At 48.9% G+C, this 19,205-nt stretch overlaps 1 protein-coding gene across 1 annotated transcript in view; it reads right to left on the bottom strand.

The window, feature by feature from the left end:
* Positions 1 to 12,019: 12,019 nt before the first annotated feature.
* Positions 12,020 to 19,205, bottom strand: part of LOC129651050 (liprin-alpha-1-like) — a 38,354-nt gene continuing 31,168 nt past the window's right edge. The window contains 6 exon segments of the mRNA XM_055579776.1: positions 12,020 to 12,270; positions 12,273 to 12,309; positions 12,421 to 12,461; positions 12,464 to 12,501; positions 13,776 to 13,803; positions 15,608 to 15,658. Of these exon segments, the coding sequence (XP_055435751.1) occupies positions 12,020 to 12,270; positions 12,273 to 12,309; positions 12,421 to 12,461; positions 12,464 to 12,501; positions 13,776 to 13,803; positions 15,608 to 15,658 (446 nt within the window).

Here is a 19,205-nt window from a genome sequence, read left to right as displayed (position 1 = left end):
TTCCAGTGAACCATGTTTTGTCAGAACTCTTCACCGTGACCCACCCATCTTGGGTGGCACTGCATAGCATAGCTCATAGCTTCATTGAATTATGCAAGCCCCTTTGCCATGACAAGACTGTGATCCATAAAGGGGATTGACAGAGGAGCCTGGCAGGCTAGTCTATGGGGTCACAAAGAGTTGGACACAACTTAGCGACTGAACAGTAACAGCCATACTTGGAAACTTCTTCTGTTGGTGGACACGGGTGCTTATAGGCACTATTGTGGGATCTTCCCCCTAGCTCATTAGCCCCAGTAGCTAATGAGTTGGGTGGGGTTGATCAGCCCCACCCAACAGCCTGTAGGCACCACTGCTGGGATGTGGTTATTGTTGTTTAGTTGCTAAGTCATGTTTAACGCTTGCTGCTACTGCTAAGTCGCTTCAGTAGTGTCCGACTATGTGCGACCTCATAGACTGCAGCCCACCAGGCTCCCCCGTCTTTGGGATTCTCCAGGCAAGAACACTGGAGTGGGTTGCCATTTCTTTCTCCAATGCATGAAAGTGAAAAGTGAAAGTGAAGTCGCTCAGTCGTGTCTGACTTTTCGCGACCCCATGGACTTCAGCGCACAAGACTCCTCCATCCATGGGATTTTCCAGGCAAGAGTACTGGAGTGGGGTGCCATGTCTAACACTTTGCAGCATGCGAATGGACTGTAGCATGCCAGGCTTCTGTGTCCTTCACTATCTCCCAGAATTTGTTCAAATTCATGTCCACTGAGTCAATGATGCCATCCAACCATTTCACTCTCTGTTGCCCTCTTCTCCTCCTGCACTCAATCTTTCCTAGCATTAGGGTCTTTTCCAATAAGTCAGCTCTTGCATCGGGTGGCCAAAGTATTGGAGCTTCAGCTTCAGCATCAGTCCTTCCAATGAATATTCAGGGTTGATTTACTTTAGGATTGACTGGTTTGATCTCCTTGCTGCCCAAGAGACTCTCAAGAGTCTTCTCCAGCACCACAGTTCAAAAGCCTCAATTCTCAGCCTTCTTTTTGGTTGAACTCACATCTATTCATGACTACTGGAAAAATTATAGCTTTGACGATACAGACCTTTGTCGGAAAGTAATGACTCTGCTTTTTAACACACTGTCTAGGTTTGTCACAGCTTTTCTTCCAAACTGCAAGTGTCTTTTAATTTCATGATTGCAGTCACTGTCCACAGTGCTGGGATGCTTCAGGCCAAACAATTAACAGTCCCACCCATCATCAGACAGCTGAGTAAAGACAGTCCTGAGCCCACCGCCACCTCTAGGCATGCCTCTAGACATGGCACTGCCCACCAGTGGGCCAAGACCCAGCTTCCCCCGCCAGTGGGCAGGTAAGGGCCCTGCCCTCCAGGAAACCTTCACTAGCCTCCGGACAGCCTCAGCCACCAAGGGGCAGAATGCAAGAAAACCACAGTCCTGCAGACTGTGGATGCAACCTGTACACAGCAGGTGACACCCTGTCCTAGGACCAACTGGGCCCCAACCCTGCCTGTTAGCAGGCCAATACAAGCTTCAGGACATGCCAGATTCGATCCCCAACTGTGTCAGGAACTACCCCCTACCCCCACCCTGCCCCAGTGATCTGACCCCAACTCGGGATACCTGGGCCCTGTAGCCAGACTCCAGGGCATGGCTCTGCCTGCCAGTCTTCTGGCACTAACCCCAGAACCTGGCTTCACCCACCAGTGGGTGGGCAACAGCCCTGGCGTTCTCTGGACCCTGGCCATGCCCACCAGTGAGCCAGCACTAGCTCCAGGTCCCATGGGGCTCTGCAGCCAGCTTCCTTGGGACCAGGCACCACTAATGAACCGCTGGCAGCCTCCACACAGGGTAGGCCCCAGCAACCAGGCCTGTGACACCGCCTACAGAGCCCACCCCCAACAACAGAGGGAACACCCCCTAGAGCAGGGCTCCCCAACCTCCAGGATCTAATGCCTGATGATCTGAGGTGGAGCTGATGTCATAATAGCCAAAATAAAGTGCATAGAATTGCCAATAAGATATTGAAGAGAAGTAGTAAAACAGCGCATCCTGGTCTTATTCTCGATCTTACAGGAAAAGCTTTTTGTCTCACTACTGGATAAACTCGTTGAAAAAGCCCTTTGATTTTTTTTTTTTTTTTTGATGATTACTTTTTCCTTCTAAAACCCACGAACAATATTAAGCAAAATGAAGAGGCCAAGCCTCAGAGAAACGTGGTTCGGTATTTTAAGAAGTATGAATATATATTTGGTCCCTCAGAGGACTTACAGAACAAGGGAGTTTGACCACAGCTTAGTTTGCCACTTCAAGTAGAGCTGTATTGGAGAATCCCAGAAGTTTTAAAAGCAGATAAGTTTTCTGGACTCTTGGAATCTCTTACCAAAACTTCGAGATCAGCTTCGAGAAGTCTTACAATAAGTAGGAATGACTTGTCAATATTACAAAACTTATTTCCTAGCTTCCCTTTTATTCTGGTGAGAAAACCAATAGCCAGGTCAAGATTCTAAAGTAATGGAAAAGTATGTTTAGTCACTGGAAAATTCTTTCAGGGACAATATAAGCATATGTATCGTACAAAGCAACCAATTATCTGTTTCTTTCTTGGGAAAGGTAATAATATGAACAGACTTGTTCACAAAGGAAAAATCGATCAACGTTTTAAAAAGACTGCTGCTGCTAAGTCGCTTCAGTAGTGTCCGACTCTGTGCAACCCCATAGATGGCAGCCCACCAGGCTCCTCCGTCCATGGGATTCTCTAGGCAAGAATACTGGAGTGGGTTGCCATTTCCTTCTCCAATGCATGAAAGTGAAAAGTCAAAGTGAAGTTGCTCAGTCGTGTCTGACTCTTAGTGACCTCATGGACTGCAGCCTACCAGGCTCCTCCATCCACGGGATTTTCCAGGCAAGAGTACTGGAGTGGGGTGCCATTTAAAAAGACAGCTGATATGAATTCCTTGTGGCAGAGTGGAGATGCACAAAAGGAGGGAAAAGCCCAAGAACTTTTGCTTTGGTTCAAGGGACGAATTGAAAATAATTGTTTGTGCAAGGATATAGATCAGTGGGAAAAAATTACAATACCCATCATACCTGCTTTTTTGGATCAACTTAGAAGTGGTAGAAGCATAGAAAAAATAATCTTTTTATAATACCTGGGGTTTTCCACTGGAGACCCACAGGCTTCTGACAGGTTATGTGAAAGTCTAATCTTCTCCCTCCAGTTATGTGGACACAATAGCACTTAATTTTTTTTAGACCCAAGATCTATCCTTTAATTTGACAGATTTATAGATACAGCCTCTGACTTTTTGCCCCTGTATGTGCAATATTTATATTTCTTCCTAAGCATGCTATGAGTCCCATACGGACTGTGGTGAAAAAGGAAGGAATGAGAGATGTGGAAGCTATCAAATGTCTTCCTTGGTTTGGACAACACCACTGAAGGCAAACTAAGGGGGAGTTATGGATGGAATTGAGCTTCCCTGGTGGCTCAGACAGTAAAGAATCTGCCTGAAGGGCAGGGGACCCGGGTTTGATTCCTGGGTTGGGAAGATCCCCTGGAGGAGGAAATGGCAACCCATTCCAGTATTCATGACTGGGAAATCCCATGGACAGAGGAGCCTGGTGGGCTACAGTCCATGGGGTCACAAAGAGTTGGACATGAATTAGCGACTAAAACAACAAGCTCTTCCCTTTTCCTATCCTGACACCTTGACAAGCCCACATTGTACATGAAAAGGAAAGGCACAAGAACCTTTCCTGTGATGTGAATGGAAATTAAACCACAATACTGTGGTGCCCCATTTTTACTTCTTAGACTAGCAAAGGATTTAAGTTCAATGTGGCGAGGGTGTAGGGAGACAGGGAAACTTGTTTACTCTTCAGTTCAGTTCACTTGCTCACTCGTGTCCAACTCTTTGCGACCCCATGAACCACAGCATGCCAGGCTTCTCTGTCCATCACCAACTCCCAGAGTTTACTCAAACTCATGTCCACTGAGTCAGTGATGCCATCCAACCATCTCATTCTCTGTCATCCCCTTCTCCTCCTGCCCTCAATCTTTCCCAGCATCAGGGTCTTTGCAAATGAGTCAGCTCTTCACATCAGGTGGCCGAAGTATTGGAGTTTCAGCTTCAGCATCAGTCCTTCCAATGAACACTCAGGACTGATCTCCTTTAGGATGGAGTGGTTGGATCTCCTTGCAGTCCAAGGGACTCTCAAGAGTCTTCTCCAACTCCACAGTTTAAAAGCATCAATTCTTCAGTGCTCAGCTTTCTTTATAATCCAACTCTCACATCCGTACATGACTACTGGAAATACAATAGCCTTAACTAGATGGACCTTTGTTGACAAAGTAACATCTCTGCTTTTTAATATGCTGTCTAGTTTGGTCATAACTTTCCTTCCAAGAAGTAAGCGTCTTTTAATTTTCATGGCTGCAGTCACCATCTGCAGTGATTTTGGAGTAAAAAAAAATAAAGTCTTTCACTGTTTCCACTGTTTCCCCATCTATTTGCCATGAAGTGATGGGACCAGATGCCATGATCTTAGTTTTCTGAATGTTTACTCTTAGCGTGAGTTAAAATGGTCTAGCCTTTTTTTCTTTTTTTTGAGGGCTTTATCATTATCTGAGCAAAAGTATAAAATTCTCTAACCCACTGACACAACAATTTCACTTCGAAGCATTTACCCAGTAGACAATACACATACATGTATGACTCATACAAGTATATGCTACCCACTCCAGTACTCTTGCCTAGGAAATCTCATGGACAGAGGAGCCTGGTGGGCTACAGTCCATGGAGTCACAAAGAGTTGGACATGACTGAGCGACTAACACACACACATACACACACACAGACAACAGCTATTATCTCTCCTACTCACTTGACACCAGCAGGTATTGTTGTTGCTGTTGTTCAGTCGCTCAGCCGTGGGCAACTCTTTGTGACCCCGTGTACTGCAGCACACCAGGCTTGTCTGTCCTTCAGTATCTCCTGGAGTTTCCTCAGACTCATGCCCGTTGAGTCGATGATGTCATCCAACTGTGCATTACCTTCTATTTTATTTTCGTTTTGTAGACTGCTTGTATTCTGACCAGACAATTCTGTCAATATAATAGCTTTCTCATTCTCCCTTCCCATTTTTTACTTCCGAAGTCTTTTTCTTTTCCATACTGTGTCTTACATGTGTTGTCTAACACAGAGTTTGTTCAGTGGTCATCGATCTTGATTTTATGGAGACATTTTTCATTTCCTGGGTCTATTTAAGCTTCCCATATGGCTATTATTAGGCCTCCCAGGCTGAGTCAGCTGGGGGCTGTGTCTGCCGTGCAGAGAGGACAGTAGACTGGAGCAGGTGTGCTGCGTCTGCAGTGAAGTGGGTGCGAGTTTCCCAGGCTGGGTAACTTGAGATGTCTGCCTTTACTCTGTGCTGAGGTATCAGCTGGGGTCGGGTTCCTCTGTAATTCCACTCCGTCCCCCTTGTGCCCAGATCAGACTCAACCCAGAATGACAGGGCTTTTCACTCGTAGCCCAGCGCCTGCTTGAGAGAGGGGCGACCCCACGACCAGAGTGTCATCCCTGCTTCCTGCAGTGCTCTGCCTGGTGCTGACTGTCTAATAAGAAATAGAGTCTCGTCAGTGTAAGACCAAGGCCAATCTGGGGGAGAAAGCTGTTTTGATCAGAAAGTTGGGAGAATCGCTAAGCTTTCACTCTGGCCACATTTTTGGAAGAGTTTGCTCTGACTTCTTAGTGATGAAGAGTCATGCTGGGGGATCCTTTGGGTGCTGCTGCCTCCATGTTCCCTTGTTGATGTTTTCCGGGTGAGACCCCTGAAGCTGCAGATGGGTGGTCTCTGCCACAGGTTTTTGGAGGTCGCGGTGCTCTGGATTGGCTGTTAACTGTGGGCATTGGATCCAGCCTGGGAGGGAGAGAAAGTAACAGCTCCAGACTGGAAAGTAAAACCTGCTTTGCTCCCCGGCTGTGGAAGAACGCGCTCCCTGAGCTGCCTGCAGAGTTGTCAGAAGTGGCGATGACCCTGTGGGGGTTGGACCCTAAGCTGCCGCTGAAGTTCCAGATAAACAAGTGGGAGAGGAGTTGGTAGTGGGCCGGCAGGCCCCTTGCTTTATTGTAGGAGGGAGCCAAGGTGGGGGTGACCCCCTAAGTAGGAACTAGGCTTTGAACGAGCCGCCTCCTCGCCTGGCATTGGGTCATGCGTCAGTCATCTGTCCTGTGTCCTCAGTGTGCACAGAGAGGTCCATGACCACTCTCCATTCTGCTGAGGGAGCCTGGTGCCTTCCTCTAAGGGTCGGGCCTGGGCAACTAGAGCAGCACGGGGCCACTCAGGGTTCGGGGTGTAAATATTTTTAGCTTCCTGGCCACCACAGGGTCTCGGGTGGCTCCTGAACTAGCTGTAGTGTCTTGACACAAAGTTAGGCATCGATTATCTGTAAACGAACAACTGTTCAGAAACATATGTATGTTCCAGAAAGCTTTATTTACAAAGAATCTCGATGCTGGAGGTGGGCATGGGCCATGGCTTGCTGACCACACAGCGCAAAGCTCGGGGTGGACTGCTCAGTCAGCATGTGGGCTTGGGAAGTCACCAGACCCACTTCCCTGACTGGGGTCTGATGAGGCGGTGGCAGGCCCCACTGCACACCTGGGCGGGCTGGCTGTATGGCAGGTGTTGACCCTGAACGTGGGGTGTGCCTGAAGCATGTCATCCATGTTCCAGTTTGTGCCCTGATTCCTGGGTCACGTGCTTTGACAGTGTCCCACCTGAAGAGGGTGATCACTGCCAGCAGTCTTCCTGGAAGTGGGCTTAGGAGTCGTTGGCAGGCTGCTGGCTCTGTGGTTCTGGTTGGGGGCTGGCCTCCTGTTTCTTCATGCTCAGGCACCTCAGAAGGCTCTCTATGGCTGGGGTTCTTGGGAGACTTCTGGGGAGCCTGGTGTGGAGAGGGTTCAGGAACACCTGACTAGGGGGCCCTGGTGTTGCGATGCCTCCTGGAGTTACCTCCCTCTGGGCCGGCTTCCACGTTGAGTGATTTTGTTTGCATCACCCACACTGAGCAGAAGTGCAGGCTGCCTCAGGGTTGGGGGGCGGGTCCAGTGTGGCAATGCTGGTGGCGTCTGATGCTTCACTTTTGCCCCTGTTCCAGTCAGCTGTCGGCCATGAATACCAGTCAAAGCTCTCCAAGCACTGCTTTCAGGTTGACTCCGTCTGGGGATTTGGAGGCAAATTTGGTGTCCAGATGGACAGGTGAGTGAAATAGGTGAGTGAAGCGTTGTGAGCAGACAAGAATCGGGGTAGTGGCTTACCCTTGGGGATCAGGAAGGGGGCTCCTGGGTGCTGGCTGTGTGCAAGTGCTTCATTACCAAAAAGGTATCGTTTGTGCCTGTCTCTGGCACATGTGTGAAGCTCCCACAAGATGGTTTGAAGACATCAGGAGAGGGCAGTGCTGGAACCCACCCCTGCTTCAATCTACCTCCGCATTCTCACCAACCATGTAATCCCACCATGGAATTATCCATGACATGGCTTCTGTCTACACGGGGTATCCTGTGTTGAGCTTGCTGCCAAACCCTACACAAGGGTGAGAGACCAACGGCAGGGCGGTTAGGACAGATGTCAGGCAGCTTCCGGGGTCTTCTCTTGCAGAGGTCGTAAAAGAGCCTTGGTCAGAGACCTGCTTCTCAGGTACAACACCAGTCTCAGACACCAAAACTCACTCTTTATCAAGCAAAGAGTTGGCATATGTTTTAAGTAGGGTATCCAGTAAACTAAGAGGTCTATGCTAGTGGGATCTTAGAGCAGAGAAAACTGTGCCAGAACCTTGAGTCCGTGAAAGAGAACAAGTTGACATGGATGAACTGACCACCCAGAGCCACCATAAGAAGTATATTAGTTAGCTTGCACTGTGTAACAAACAACCTCAGATCCTAGTGGCTTAAAATAACGTGTATTGATTATCTCAGGTTCTTTCGGTGGGGTCAGAAATTCAGAAATGGCTTAGCTGTGCGATTCTGGCTTGGGAGTCCCTCATGAGGTTATCGTCAAGATGTCATGGAGGGCTGCAGGTTTCTGAAGGTCGTTCTGGGGCTGGAAGATCAGCCTGCAAGATGGCACACTCACAGGGCTGTTGGCCGAGCCTCAGCTCCTCCCCACATGGACCTCTCCTCAGGCTGCTTGAGCGTCCTCACAGCATGGCGGCTGGCTTCGCCCAGGGCAGAAAGTCCGAGAGAGAGTGAGGAAGAGTCTGAAATGCCTCTGACGGCCCTCTTTTCAGTAGTTACATGCTGTCATTTCTACCTTATTCTATTCATTAGAAGCGAGTCACTAAGCTCAGTCCATACTTAAGGGGAGGGAGATTGGGTTCCCTTCTGAGCAGAGGAACACCCCAAAACTTGAGGACATAATTTAAAACCACCTCAGCAAAACCCCAGGGACAGCAGTATTCTGGGAACTTCTTTCGGCTTAGACTTTGTGACGGACTACGGGATGGTACCAACTGTCGCTAGCCCCCCTCCCTCCTCCCCAGTCAGAAAGTGGCCTCAGCTGGCTGTGTCTACAGGGCCTAAGACCTCTGGGTGTCGGCCACCGTGTCCTCACTCTGGAGATCACACTCATTCTCCTCTAAGCATCGCACACCTGGAACCCAGCATCCTGGGCAACCCAGGGAGCATACCACATCCTCTCCCACAAGTTGGCTCCAGCACCAGTTTTTAAATATTTACTAATTTGGCCATGCTGGGTCTTAGCACCAGTTTTTAAATAGTTACTTATTTGGCCACGCTGGGTCTTAGCTGCATCGCGCTGGATCTTTTAGTTGCAGCACGTGGGATCTTTAGTCGTGGCACGTGGGATCTAATTCCCTGAGCAGGGATCAATCCCAGGCCCTTTGCATTGGGAGCATGGGGTCTTAGCCACTGGAGCATCAGGGAAATCCCAGTAGCATCATTTTTTGAAGCAATAAGACAAATGGAGCCTTCGATTTGATAAAGTCTCAGCCAATTCTGATAAAGAGTGCCTGGTCACATTTCTGAGTTTTGGGCAACTCGGCAGGATGTCAAAAAATTGGGCCCAATCACACATACAGGCTCATTCTATGATTTCCAGGACACAACCGTAAATAACAGTTCATGTTCAACAGGCCCAAAGAGAACAGCCATTGTGGGTTATCTACTGTTGCACAGTGAACCACCCAGAACTTAGTGGCTGCAAACAGCCACACATTCTCTCTCATCAGGCTGTGGGTCAGGGGGCTGATGGGGGCCTGATGTGTGGTCGATCTCCAGTGGGGACACTCCTGCGTCCACAGTCGGCTGGTGGGTTAGCTGAGGTTGGCTGCTCAAGGGTAGCCATGGTTCATGATGGACAAGCTGGCTGTTGGCAGGGATAATGATGGGAGTCTTGTCCTCCAGCAGGCTGGCCTGGGCTAGTTCACAGGGAAGTGGCCAGAGAGCAATGCTCTCAAGGCCCTGGAAGCTTGTCACTTTGCCTCTTTCTGTTGGCCAAGCCAAGTCACAAGGCCAGCCCAGAAGCTGTAGAAATATGCCATGCCTCTTTACAGGAAATGTTGCGAAGTAATGTGGCAAAGGGGGCAGTTACAGGCCAGGGCAGGAGAATCATGGCCTCCTACAATCCACTCCATGTGTGGTCTTCTTGACTTGAAGCTGAAGAAGAGATTGGATAGAACACAACATCTTCCCGCTGTTGTTATTGTTGTTCTGTTGCTAAGTCGTGTCTTACTCTTTGCAACCCCATGAACTGCAGCACCCCAGGCTTCCCTGTCCTTCACTATCTCCTGGAGTTTGCTCAAACTCATGTCCATTGAGTCTGTGATGCAACCTGACCATCTCATCCTCTGTCTCCCACTTCACTGGATAGAACTGAACATCTTCCTGCTAAAAACTCTTTAAAAGCAAAAAAGACAGCTTTGAAACAGAGTTAGAAACATCTATTTCAAGCCAAGGGCCAAAATCGCACTGAATAGTGATGTGTTACTAGTGGTCTCATTAAAGTCAGGGACAAGTCAAGGATGTTGTGATCACCTCTGCAAATTATCAATGCTCTGAAAGTTCTAGAATGTGCTATCAGACAAGAAAAGTCAATAATAATTGTAGTTGCTGAAAGAGGGAAATAGAATAGCCACTGATTGAAGATGATATGATGGCCTACCTGAAAAACCCGAAAGTATCAGCTGAAACATGGTGATAATAGAACAGCTCTGTCAGGGAGTCAGATGCTAACAACTCTCCAGAGTTATTGTTGGCAAAAGAATCAGTGTACCTGCTGGAAACTGCAGCAGAGAAAGGATGCAATCCAAAAAAGCAAGGTGCTGGGAGAAATAGAAATACCCTATGATTAAACTTAAGAGGAATAAAATACCAATATTCACAAAAACGTCAAGTTCTACTGAGGAACGAAGGATGGAAGGAAAGGATTGGGGGAAGGAGGGAGGAAGTTTGTATAGATGGATGGATGGATAAATGAACAGATAAATGGATAAATGAACAGATGATTGGATGGATTAATGAGTTGATGGATGGATGGATGGATGGGTGGTTGGATAGATGGGTGGATTGATAGACAGATGGAAGATGGATGGATGAGTGGATGAATGGATTAGTGAGTAGATAGATGGCTGGACAGATGACTGGCTGACTGGATGGACAGGTGGATACATGGATGGGTGGATGGATGGATGGATGAATTACTGAGTGGATGGATGGATGGATTAGTGAGTGGATGGATAGATGAACAGATGGCTGGCTGGCTGGAAGGGTGGATGAACGGAGGATGGAATGAATAAAGCAGATGTTTACACTCCAATTCTAGAAACATACTCTACAAAATTGAGTAGGAGCTGGGCAATAATTGTTTTCCCCAGAACAGTGACAAGTGTTTGGAAACGGCCTAAGTGCTCATCAGTGAGCGGGGAGGTACAATCTGTGGATACCCCACAAGGAACAGCCCTCCCCCTCCTTCCTGCCACCTTCCCCATCCCCAGGAGCTCATCAGGATTCTTCGCATGCCCCACCCCCAACCCCATCCTCACGGGGGTGCTGCTTGAGTTCACCACCTGTTAAACTCAACTCATAAGAAGCTCCCTTTACTGAGATACTTTAATAAAACCTCCGGGGAACCCTCAGCACCTTCATTTCTAAAAAGGTGGCTCTGGTGAACCCTCGGGCACAGAGAGCAGAGCAGACACGCTAGGAACAAGCGCATCAGCGCGGGGTGATTGACCACCCTCACGCTCACACTTAGAAACAAGGAAGACAAACGGACGAGAAAGCCTTCACGCTTTTTGTGTAAAATAACCATGAGCCTGAGTCAGGCTCCACCTGCTCCTCAGGGCAGGTACCTCTGGGAGGTCACGTCTCCTCACCAGGGTTCCTCTCCAGAGTGGACACACCAAGCGTGGGGACTGAGCTGTGTCCTGAGTCTGCACTCGAGAAATGAGGAGCTGGCCGGCCCTGATCTCCTGGCAACAATCCACGTTTCCACCAGATTCGTTTTCATTTTTCCAACTAGGAGGACCCTCTTACAGGACTTTCAAGGTCTTCCCACGTGGAGGAAACTTGGATGAGCACGATACGACTTGGTGTGACTTGGCGGATGTACGGACTCTTAAACCCTGAGAGCCCAGGGTCTACAGCTCCTGAAAAGGAATCTGCTGAAGAGGACAGGCCTGACAAGTCAAATGAGGGAAAAACAATGCAGCCTGGGGGCTAAGCCTTTTCTCTTTCACTTTCTTGACATTTATATTTACATTTCTTTTAATACATTTTCAAAAACTTCCTTTTTTTTTTTTTTTTTTTTTACAATTTTCACATTTGCAGAAGTCCCTTTTTCATGTTTTCAAAAGCTCCCATTTCTCTATTACACTGCCGCTGCAGCCCATCTGTTACAAAGATGATCTGTCTGAAGTATTGAATCATCTATCTTAACAACACAACTGCCGCAAATGAAAAGCTGTCATGGTTTTGAATGCTAGAACCTTATTTAAGCTGGAACAGTGGACATCTGTATAGAGAACCCCGGAAGCGACACAAACGGGGCGCGAACTCTCCCTACGGAAGGAGGGAGGTGCACCGTTCTGGACGTGGGAGGGGCGGAGGGGCCGGTCAGGGACATGATCTCCTGGATCGCCAGGCGCAGCTTCAGCCGTTGCAGCGGGTTGCTGATGCTGATCTCACGATGGATCTCCGTGTCCAACAGGGCAGGCATGATGACGCCGCTCTTCACGTTGGCTCACAAGCAGCCACGTACCAGGCTGGCATCCCGACTCAGAACTGGGACGGGAGACAGGAGGCAAGAGGTTATGCATGGCTGTGGAGGGACTGACACACAGGGCCCAGGACGGGGGTGCGGGTGCGGGTGGGGGTGGGGGGGCGCATACACACCTCCAGCCAGACCACAACACTTGGCCCGTCCCACTGTGCGAAGGCACGCCTTGTCTCCAGGCTTCCTCCAGCAACTCATGCCTACAAGTAATGAAACATTCAAAATTCAAGAATCACTACTACACACGGGTATAAAACAAGTTAACCTAAGTATTTATTCTCTTTATAAATTTGCAAAAGTGAAATAGTATGCATCCCATCATTTTCCTTTAATCTTCTAAGCCATCTACTTAATGAGAGTTCAGACATATTACAAAGAACCCTGAGTCATGAAATGCTGAATGAGTCCCCGCAATTCCTTATAGAATCACATCCTTCCCGATGAAAGAGTTATTGCCAACCTTAAAGGATTCAGAAGTCTGCACATCCAAGGGAGGAGGGTAGTCAAGGAAAAACATCCACTCTTCCCTTTCTAAACAGTGAGGACAGATACATAGAAGAAGAAACCACACCGGGTTCTGAGCAGAGGAACCTGTCCCTGAGAGAGCTTCAGGGATGCACAGCATTTCACAACAGACGCACAAACAGCAGCGCAGACTTTCAACACAGAGCACTCTAACACAGCAAGCAAGGAGAGGGGTGGATGGGGGCTGTTTCTATCCTACACTGCTGTTCAGCTAATTAGCCATGTGCTAAATTAAGATACTGGTCATTCTTTTTTGACTAGGCCCCTGCGTGGCTTGTGGGACCCTAGTTCTCCAACCAGGAATCAAACCCCAGGCCCCATGCAGTGGAAGTGCAGAGTCCTAGCTATTGGACTGCTAGGGAATTCCCTAAAGATACACAGTGGCTTTTCAATACACTCAAATGTCATTAGACTTTACTTAAGATTGTGAAGTCTATGTATGGTTAAAGCTCGAAATGGTTCACATCAAATTTCAAGTAACTGTTCCTTTAAGTCAACCTTAAGTTTCCTAGAATAGTAAATATTCTGTTTTCTAGGAATAATTATACCAGAAAACACAACAGGTATCTTAATAGCTCAAGAAGTGAAAGTGAAAGTGAATTCACTCAGTCCTGCCCAACTTTTTGCAACCCCATGGACTGTAGCCTAGCAGGCTCCTCCACCCATGGAATTTTCCAGGCAAGAGTACTAGAGTGGGTTAGTTACCATTTCCTTCTCCAGGGGATCTTGGATCTCCCAGGGATCAAACCCAGGTTTGCCACATCGGTGAAGGCAGATGCTTTACCGTCTGAGCTACCAGGGAAGCCCCTTAATAGCTCAGGGAGAGTTTTTAAAAAAGGCAAACTTTTTAAATTCCCATATCCCAGGGGAACAAGGCATGTATCACGTGCCTGGAGTTTGCGTCCCAACCACAACCACCATCCAGAAGCAAATGGAAGACTCGCTTGGCTTCTGCTGGGGTTTATTTCCTTCCTCGGCTATAGGATATTGCATCACTCTGCTGTCACCGGCTCACTCTCAGCTGAAACCTAGCTTTACAGAGACAGCTTCAGAGACGAGCCTGGGGGGCTACCTGCTCTGTGGAACGCTGTGGTGACCCTGCTCGGGCCACCCTGCGGGGCTACTTAGCTCAGACCTCCTCTGCCCCCTCGAGGGTCAAATTTGAGACCCCAAGTACAATTCGTTAAAACACTTGCTTAGCAGTCAACTGACGTGGCATGCTTCCTTGCCTTAAAGTTAGAGTCACAGGAGAAAGACATTCGGAAATACCGTGAATTCTATGGGGAACAGACACGCCCGAGAGAAAGCCACACCATCTGTGGATGACAACGGGCACTTTAAAGCCGGACATGAGCACCACGGTCAAGCTGTCTTTCCTAACAAGATGGCTGTGTGAGCTTCTTCCCATCAAATGCTACACACGTGGCACCACCCAGACAACAGGTGTGGCCTTGTTTTCAGAGACTGACCGTCCACACAGCCCAGCACCTCCTACGAGGGTTCGCTGGGCTCCCCTTCACCAACACCATGCCCCACTCCTGCAGCGCTGCTCAGCTCAGAGCCTGGAGCTGGGGACGAGCCCCACGGGGAGGCTTCAGGACACACACAGCTCAGCACACCTGCTGACTCGGCTTCCCCTGGAGCTGGCGCGTGACAGTGTCCACCAAGGGGAAGAGGAAAGACAGCATTTAGAGCAGGAGGTACGTGATGCCTGAGGGGAGTCCCCGCACGCCCGGGACACTGCGATGACCAACAGGGATGCGGACAGTCCCGCGGCCTCGGCCTCCCTTCCTCACGGAGCGTGTCCAGCACCTGGTGAGCCCGCAGTGCTCTCCCTGCGAGTTTCCACACAACGTGAAAATCTGAGATTCACCAACCCTCAAAAATGCTCTGAAAGTGGATGCGTTGGCTGTGTACATTTAGCAATTAAAAGAATAACTTTGAGACAAATTGGGCTTAATAGAAAGAAAATAGTTTTGAGAAACAAACTGATTCTCACATCTATAATGCCAAAAATGTTAAACTATATTCAAGTGATTTTTTTTCTGGAATACTAAAACATTTTTTCACGTTTCATAGATAAGGCATTTTCCCTGAGTCAATGTTGTCTCTGGTTGACTGACAGAACTAAGATTATCCTCTGTGGTCAGAAAATCTTCGTACTTTGAATTGTTCCCTATGAAGCCACCAGAACCTCCTAGAGTTTGCCACGTGTAGCAACAGAGCAAAGAACAACCCACTTGTGCATGTGCGCACACACACACAGAGTTAGACATCCACCTTAACACCAGATCCAGAGAAACCTGCCTACCAGAAAACACACACACGCACACACACACCCCTAGACACAGGCACCAAATCCACTGGGATTCCTTTAAAATTATCCTACCATCACTTTCAAGAGGCACAGGGCTCCTGAAACTGACGACGAGGCGCACAGGCTCCTTACTTGCGGGCGTCCCTCAGGTCCCCGTGGCTGGCCGTGCACAGCACCCCGTCTGCAGCCGGTCCAGCCGAAGGGACCGCAGAGAGGTGGGGGTCGAGGTTTCACATTTGATGGTGGTCTTGTCATCTCGTACCTCTTCCCGTAAAGCTGGCAGCTGAGGGAATGAGGTAAGTGTAAAACTGGGTAACAATAGACTGTGTCGAATATGTGAATCTGGAGCTCTGTGAATCTGGAGGTCTCAGGAGAGACTGGCAGCTAGCTGGTCACGTGGAGTAGCTGTCCCCATGATGGCGTTTCTGTCATCGAATGTGCCGGTGCTGCTCTAGTGTGACCACCCCGCCCCCCCAGGTGGCAGGGACCCCCACGTGACAGCCCCCAGGCTCGCTCTCTCCGCCTCATCCACCCTCTAAAAGTTTCCCCAGACCCTCAGTAGGAGTGGGCGCTGCTGCGGGTGTGAGTGTGAGTGTCCTTGTGCCCCATGTGACGTTCCACGACTACCCGCAGTCTGTGTTTGCACGCTTCCTCCCGCACTCTTGGGACCAGGAAGCGTGGCGGGAACGCAGAGGCTGGATTCTGCTACAGTCAGGACTTACTCCTGCTGAGTTTCGGGGTGAGCACAGGCTGGCCTGGTCCCGCAAGGGCATGGAGGCGACACCCTAGGACTGGAGGGTCAGCGGGTCTCCGGAGGTCAGCCCGGGAGAGCCCTCAGCAGCAGAGAACATGACCTTGGCACCTGGCTGCCGCCGGAGTAGTCAGAGCACGGCCCGAGTCTCCCTCGCGTCCATGCACACGGGTGTCCCTCCCACAGCAGCAGTGCTGCTGGCCACGCCCTGCGTGCACGTTCTCAGAGGGAACAGGGCCCAGAGCATCAGGGTTCACGAGGCTGCCCTGCCCTGGGCCTCTCCGTCCGGAGGCCAGTGTTTAACACTGAAGTGCACCAGCATTTGGGGGTCGGCTGCCGCTGAGGGGCCACCGTCCCTTGCAGGTGCTGCTCTGGGTGGTCCTCTGGTGGGTCCAGCCCGGGAGCCCAGCCCTGCTCCAGCCGCTCTGAGAGCACGAGGCTGTCTGCTCTGTCCTGTTCACGGCTCAGCTGGAAAGCTGGATTGAGTTTTAAGTTTTTTTACCAGCAGCTTTTAGCTATATGTCAGAATAAAGTCAGCCACAGAGTTCTCTCCTTGATCTGCTTGGTCCTTCGTGTTTCTCTGGATTCTCAAAGCAGCTGAAGCCCAGAATGGGGTGGGGGTGGGGTGTCTGAAGGGGCAGGGGCTCCGGCACCAGCCGCCGTCCCTGGACTGACTCGTCTGTTTGTTTCCAGTTTACCTGCACTAATTCTGCAGGCGATTATACAGCGTCCAGAATACGACAAAGACTACATTTTGAACTCAATGCAATCTTTAATCTGTGAATACTTGTTATATGGACCCTAAGATATTTTATTACAGAGTTTTTAATTAGTGAAAAATTCATGAATACCACAGAGAAAATATTTTAAAATTTAATGTTTCTTATATTTATGTAAACTTATGACTTCATTTATATACTTACTTTTTCTTGTATATCCGGGCTATGAATCTCCTTTCAGATCAGTTCATGTTCTGATACCTGATTTTAGTCTTTCAAATGAATGTACTGTAATGCTTGTCTGTATAAATCCTATGAACAAATATAGGGCTTTTGTAAATGATGCATTTATTGTAATTATTCTTGTTTAATTTTTAAATGTTAAACCATGAGAGAAGGGGTTTTACTGCGATTGTAAAATCATCATGACGCGGTGTGCATTATCCTTCCAGAATGTAACCAAGCTGTCCAACAATCACTCTGAAATGAGCGAACTTAATTTCAACCAATTGTTGTATTTTAACGACTGACTTAAACTGTACTTTTTTTTCTAGGAAGACATGCTTTTTGTCTGCAGTGTGAAGCGATTTCAAAGTACTGGGTGTTAAATGTGAGCTTCTAATGAAATTTGGGCTGAAAGGATGACTAGAAGAAGACTATGAAAATCTCTCCTGTAACCTAGTCTCTGTGGACCTGGATCCCTCGCCTCCAGTGAGACTCTTCGAGGACCAACCGCGGTGCCCTGCACCCGCTGCGGAGCCATCGAGCTGAACACTGAGGGCGCCACATCCCAGACAGACAGACAGCAGAGTGCAGCTCTGACAAAGGCCTTATTTTTCTTACGTAAATCATCTTTTTACATCTGTTTGTAAACATGTTTAAAGAATGGACCTAGGGGTACATTTTTAGATTTTGATGACATAGCCATTTTGGATAGTTTAAGTAGCAAAGGTAACTTTTACTTTTTCGGCAGCACATTAAAGAAGCTAGTAAGAGATGCGTTCAGATGATGCTGCCTTATGCAGCTGATATCTCGGTAGACAGAGACAGCATGTCTCTCTACATGTGGGTTCTGCCTTTAATTTCCTTGTACAATTCATTGTTACCATTCTGTTTTTCTATTAATCTTTTGTGATCTTCCTGAATATGTGACAAAGTATGTCCAGTCTACTTTTGAACTATTTTTATCACAGTATTATTTATTGCTTTCTTTCAATAAAGTCAGAGCTTCCCTGGTGGCTCAGAGGATGAAGCGTCTGCCTGCAATGCTGGAGACCCGTGTTCGATCCCTGGGTTGGGAAGATCCCCTAAAGAAGGAAATGGCAACCCACTCCAGCATTCTTGTCTGGAGAATCCCATGGACAGAGGAGCCTGGCGGGCTACAGTCCACGGGGTGGCAAAGAGTCGGACACGACTGAGCGACTTCACTGCACTCACTGCTTCAATAAAGTACTGGAGCAAAATTTCCCGCTGCCAATAGAGAGTGCCGAGGGTAAGCTGCACTCTCAATGAGAACAGACCAGAGCTGGTAATGGGAGCCCGTGTCATCACACGGACATTCTGTTAAGAGAAACGGATGGATACAATGGAAAGGCTAGAAGGCGGAAGTATAGGTGTCCCCAAAGGACGACCGACTAGGTGTTCGTACCCTTGGCTCCGGAGACAAGAGGCTTCATCACTTCAGCATCTGTGGGGACAGGGCCCCTCTGCTGCTGAGGCGTGGGCAGCGGGCCGAGGGTGGGAACAAAGTGCAGGTGTCAAGGCTCACCGTGGATCCCAGGGCGGGGTGGCCGAGGGCAACCCTGACGCGGACCCGAATGATGCACTAGGGAGTGTGCGTGTGCATGCTTGTGTGTGGGAGCTTTTTATGTTATTTTAGTCAACAGTCTTTATTATTCATATATCCATAGAAACAAGAATGTAGCAAAGGGAGGTGGGAGGGAGATTCAAGAGGGAGGGGATATATGTACACCTATGGCTAATTCATGTTGATGTATGGCAGAAATCAAATCGATATTGCACAGCAATTATGCTTCAGAAAAAAAGAACATAGCAAGGTGGTCAGGAAAGTATGAAAAAACATTTCTCATATTTATAATCACAACTCTGTGTACATCTGGGAGCAGGCTGCCCACCATCATCACACCTCCCACCAGCATCAGACGTTTGCCCCCAGCATCAGGCCCTAGTCCAGGATCAGGACCTCCCCCAGCATCAGGCCTTAGTCCAGCATCAGGCCCTCCTCCAGCATCAGGCCCTAGTCCAGCATCAGACCTTCCCCCAGCATCAGACCCTAGTCCCGCATCAGGCCCTCCCCCAATATCAGGCCCTAGTCCAGCATCAGGCACTCCCCCAGCATCAGGCCCTTCCCCAGCATCATGCGTGGCAGCCCCACTTGTCTGACACTCCTGAGCACACTTAGGCAGCCCCAGAGCAGCAGGACGATAGCTCTTGCAGGAGGTGCATCTTTAGGAATCACCTGCGGAACAACAGTAGCAGCTGGGGCCTGTTTCAGGCCAAGGAGAGGCAAAGAAGAGGCACTTGTGCCGGAAGCAGCGGTGGGTGTGGGCACGTTTCAAAGCTCTGCTTCCT

The sequence above is a fragment of the Bubalus kerabau genome, chromosome 4, assembly GCF_029407905.1.
Source record: "Bubalus kerabau isolate K-KA32 ecotype Philippines breed swamp buffalo chromosome 4, PCC_UOA_SB_1v2, whole genome shotgun sequence".
Taxonomy (NCBI): Eukaryota; Metazoa; Chordata; class Mammalia; order Artiodactyla; family Bovidae; genus Bubalus; species Bubalus kerabau.
The sequence above is the reverse complement of the archived record's forward strand: the minus strand, read 5'-3'. Positions and strand labels throughout refer to the sequence as shown.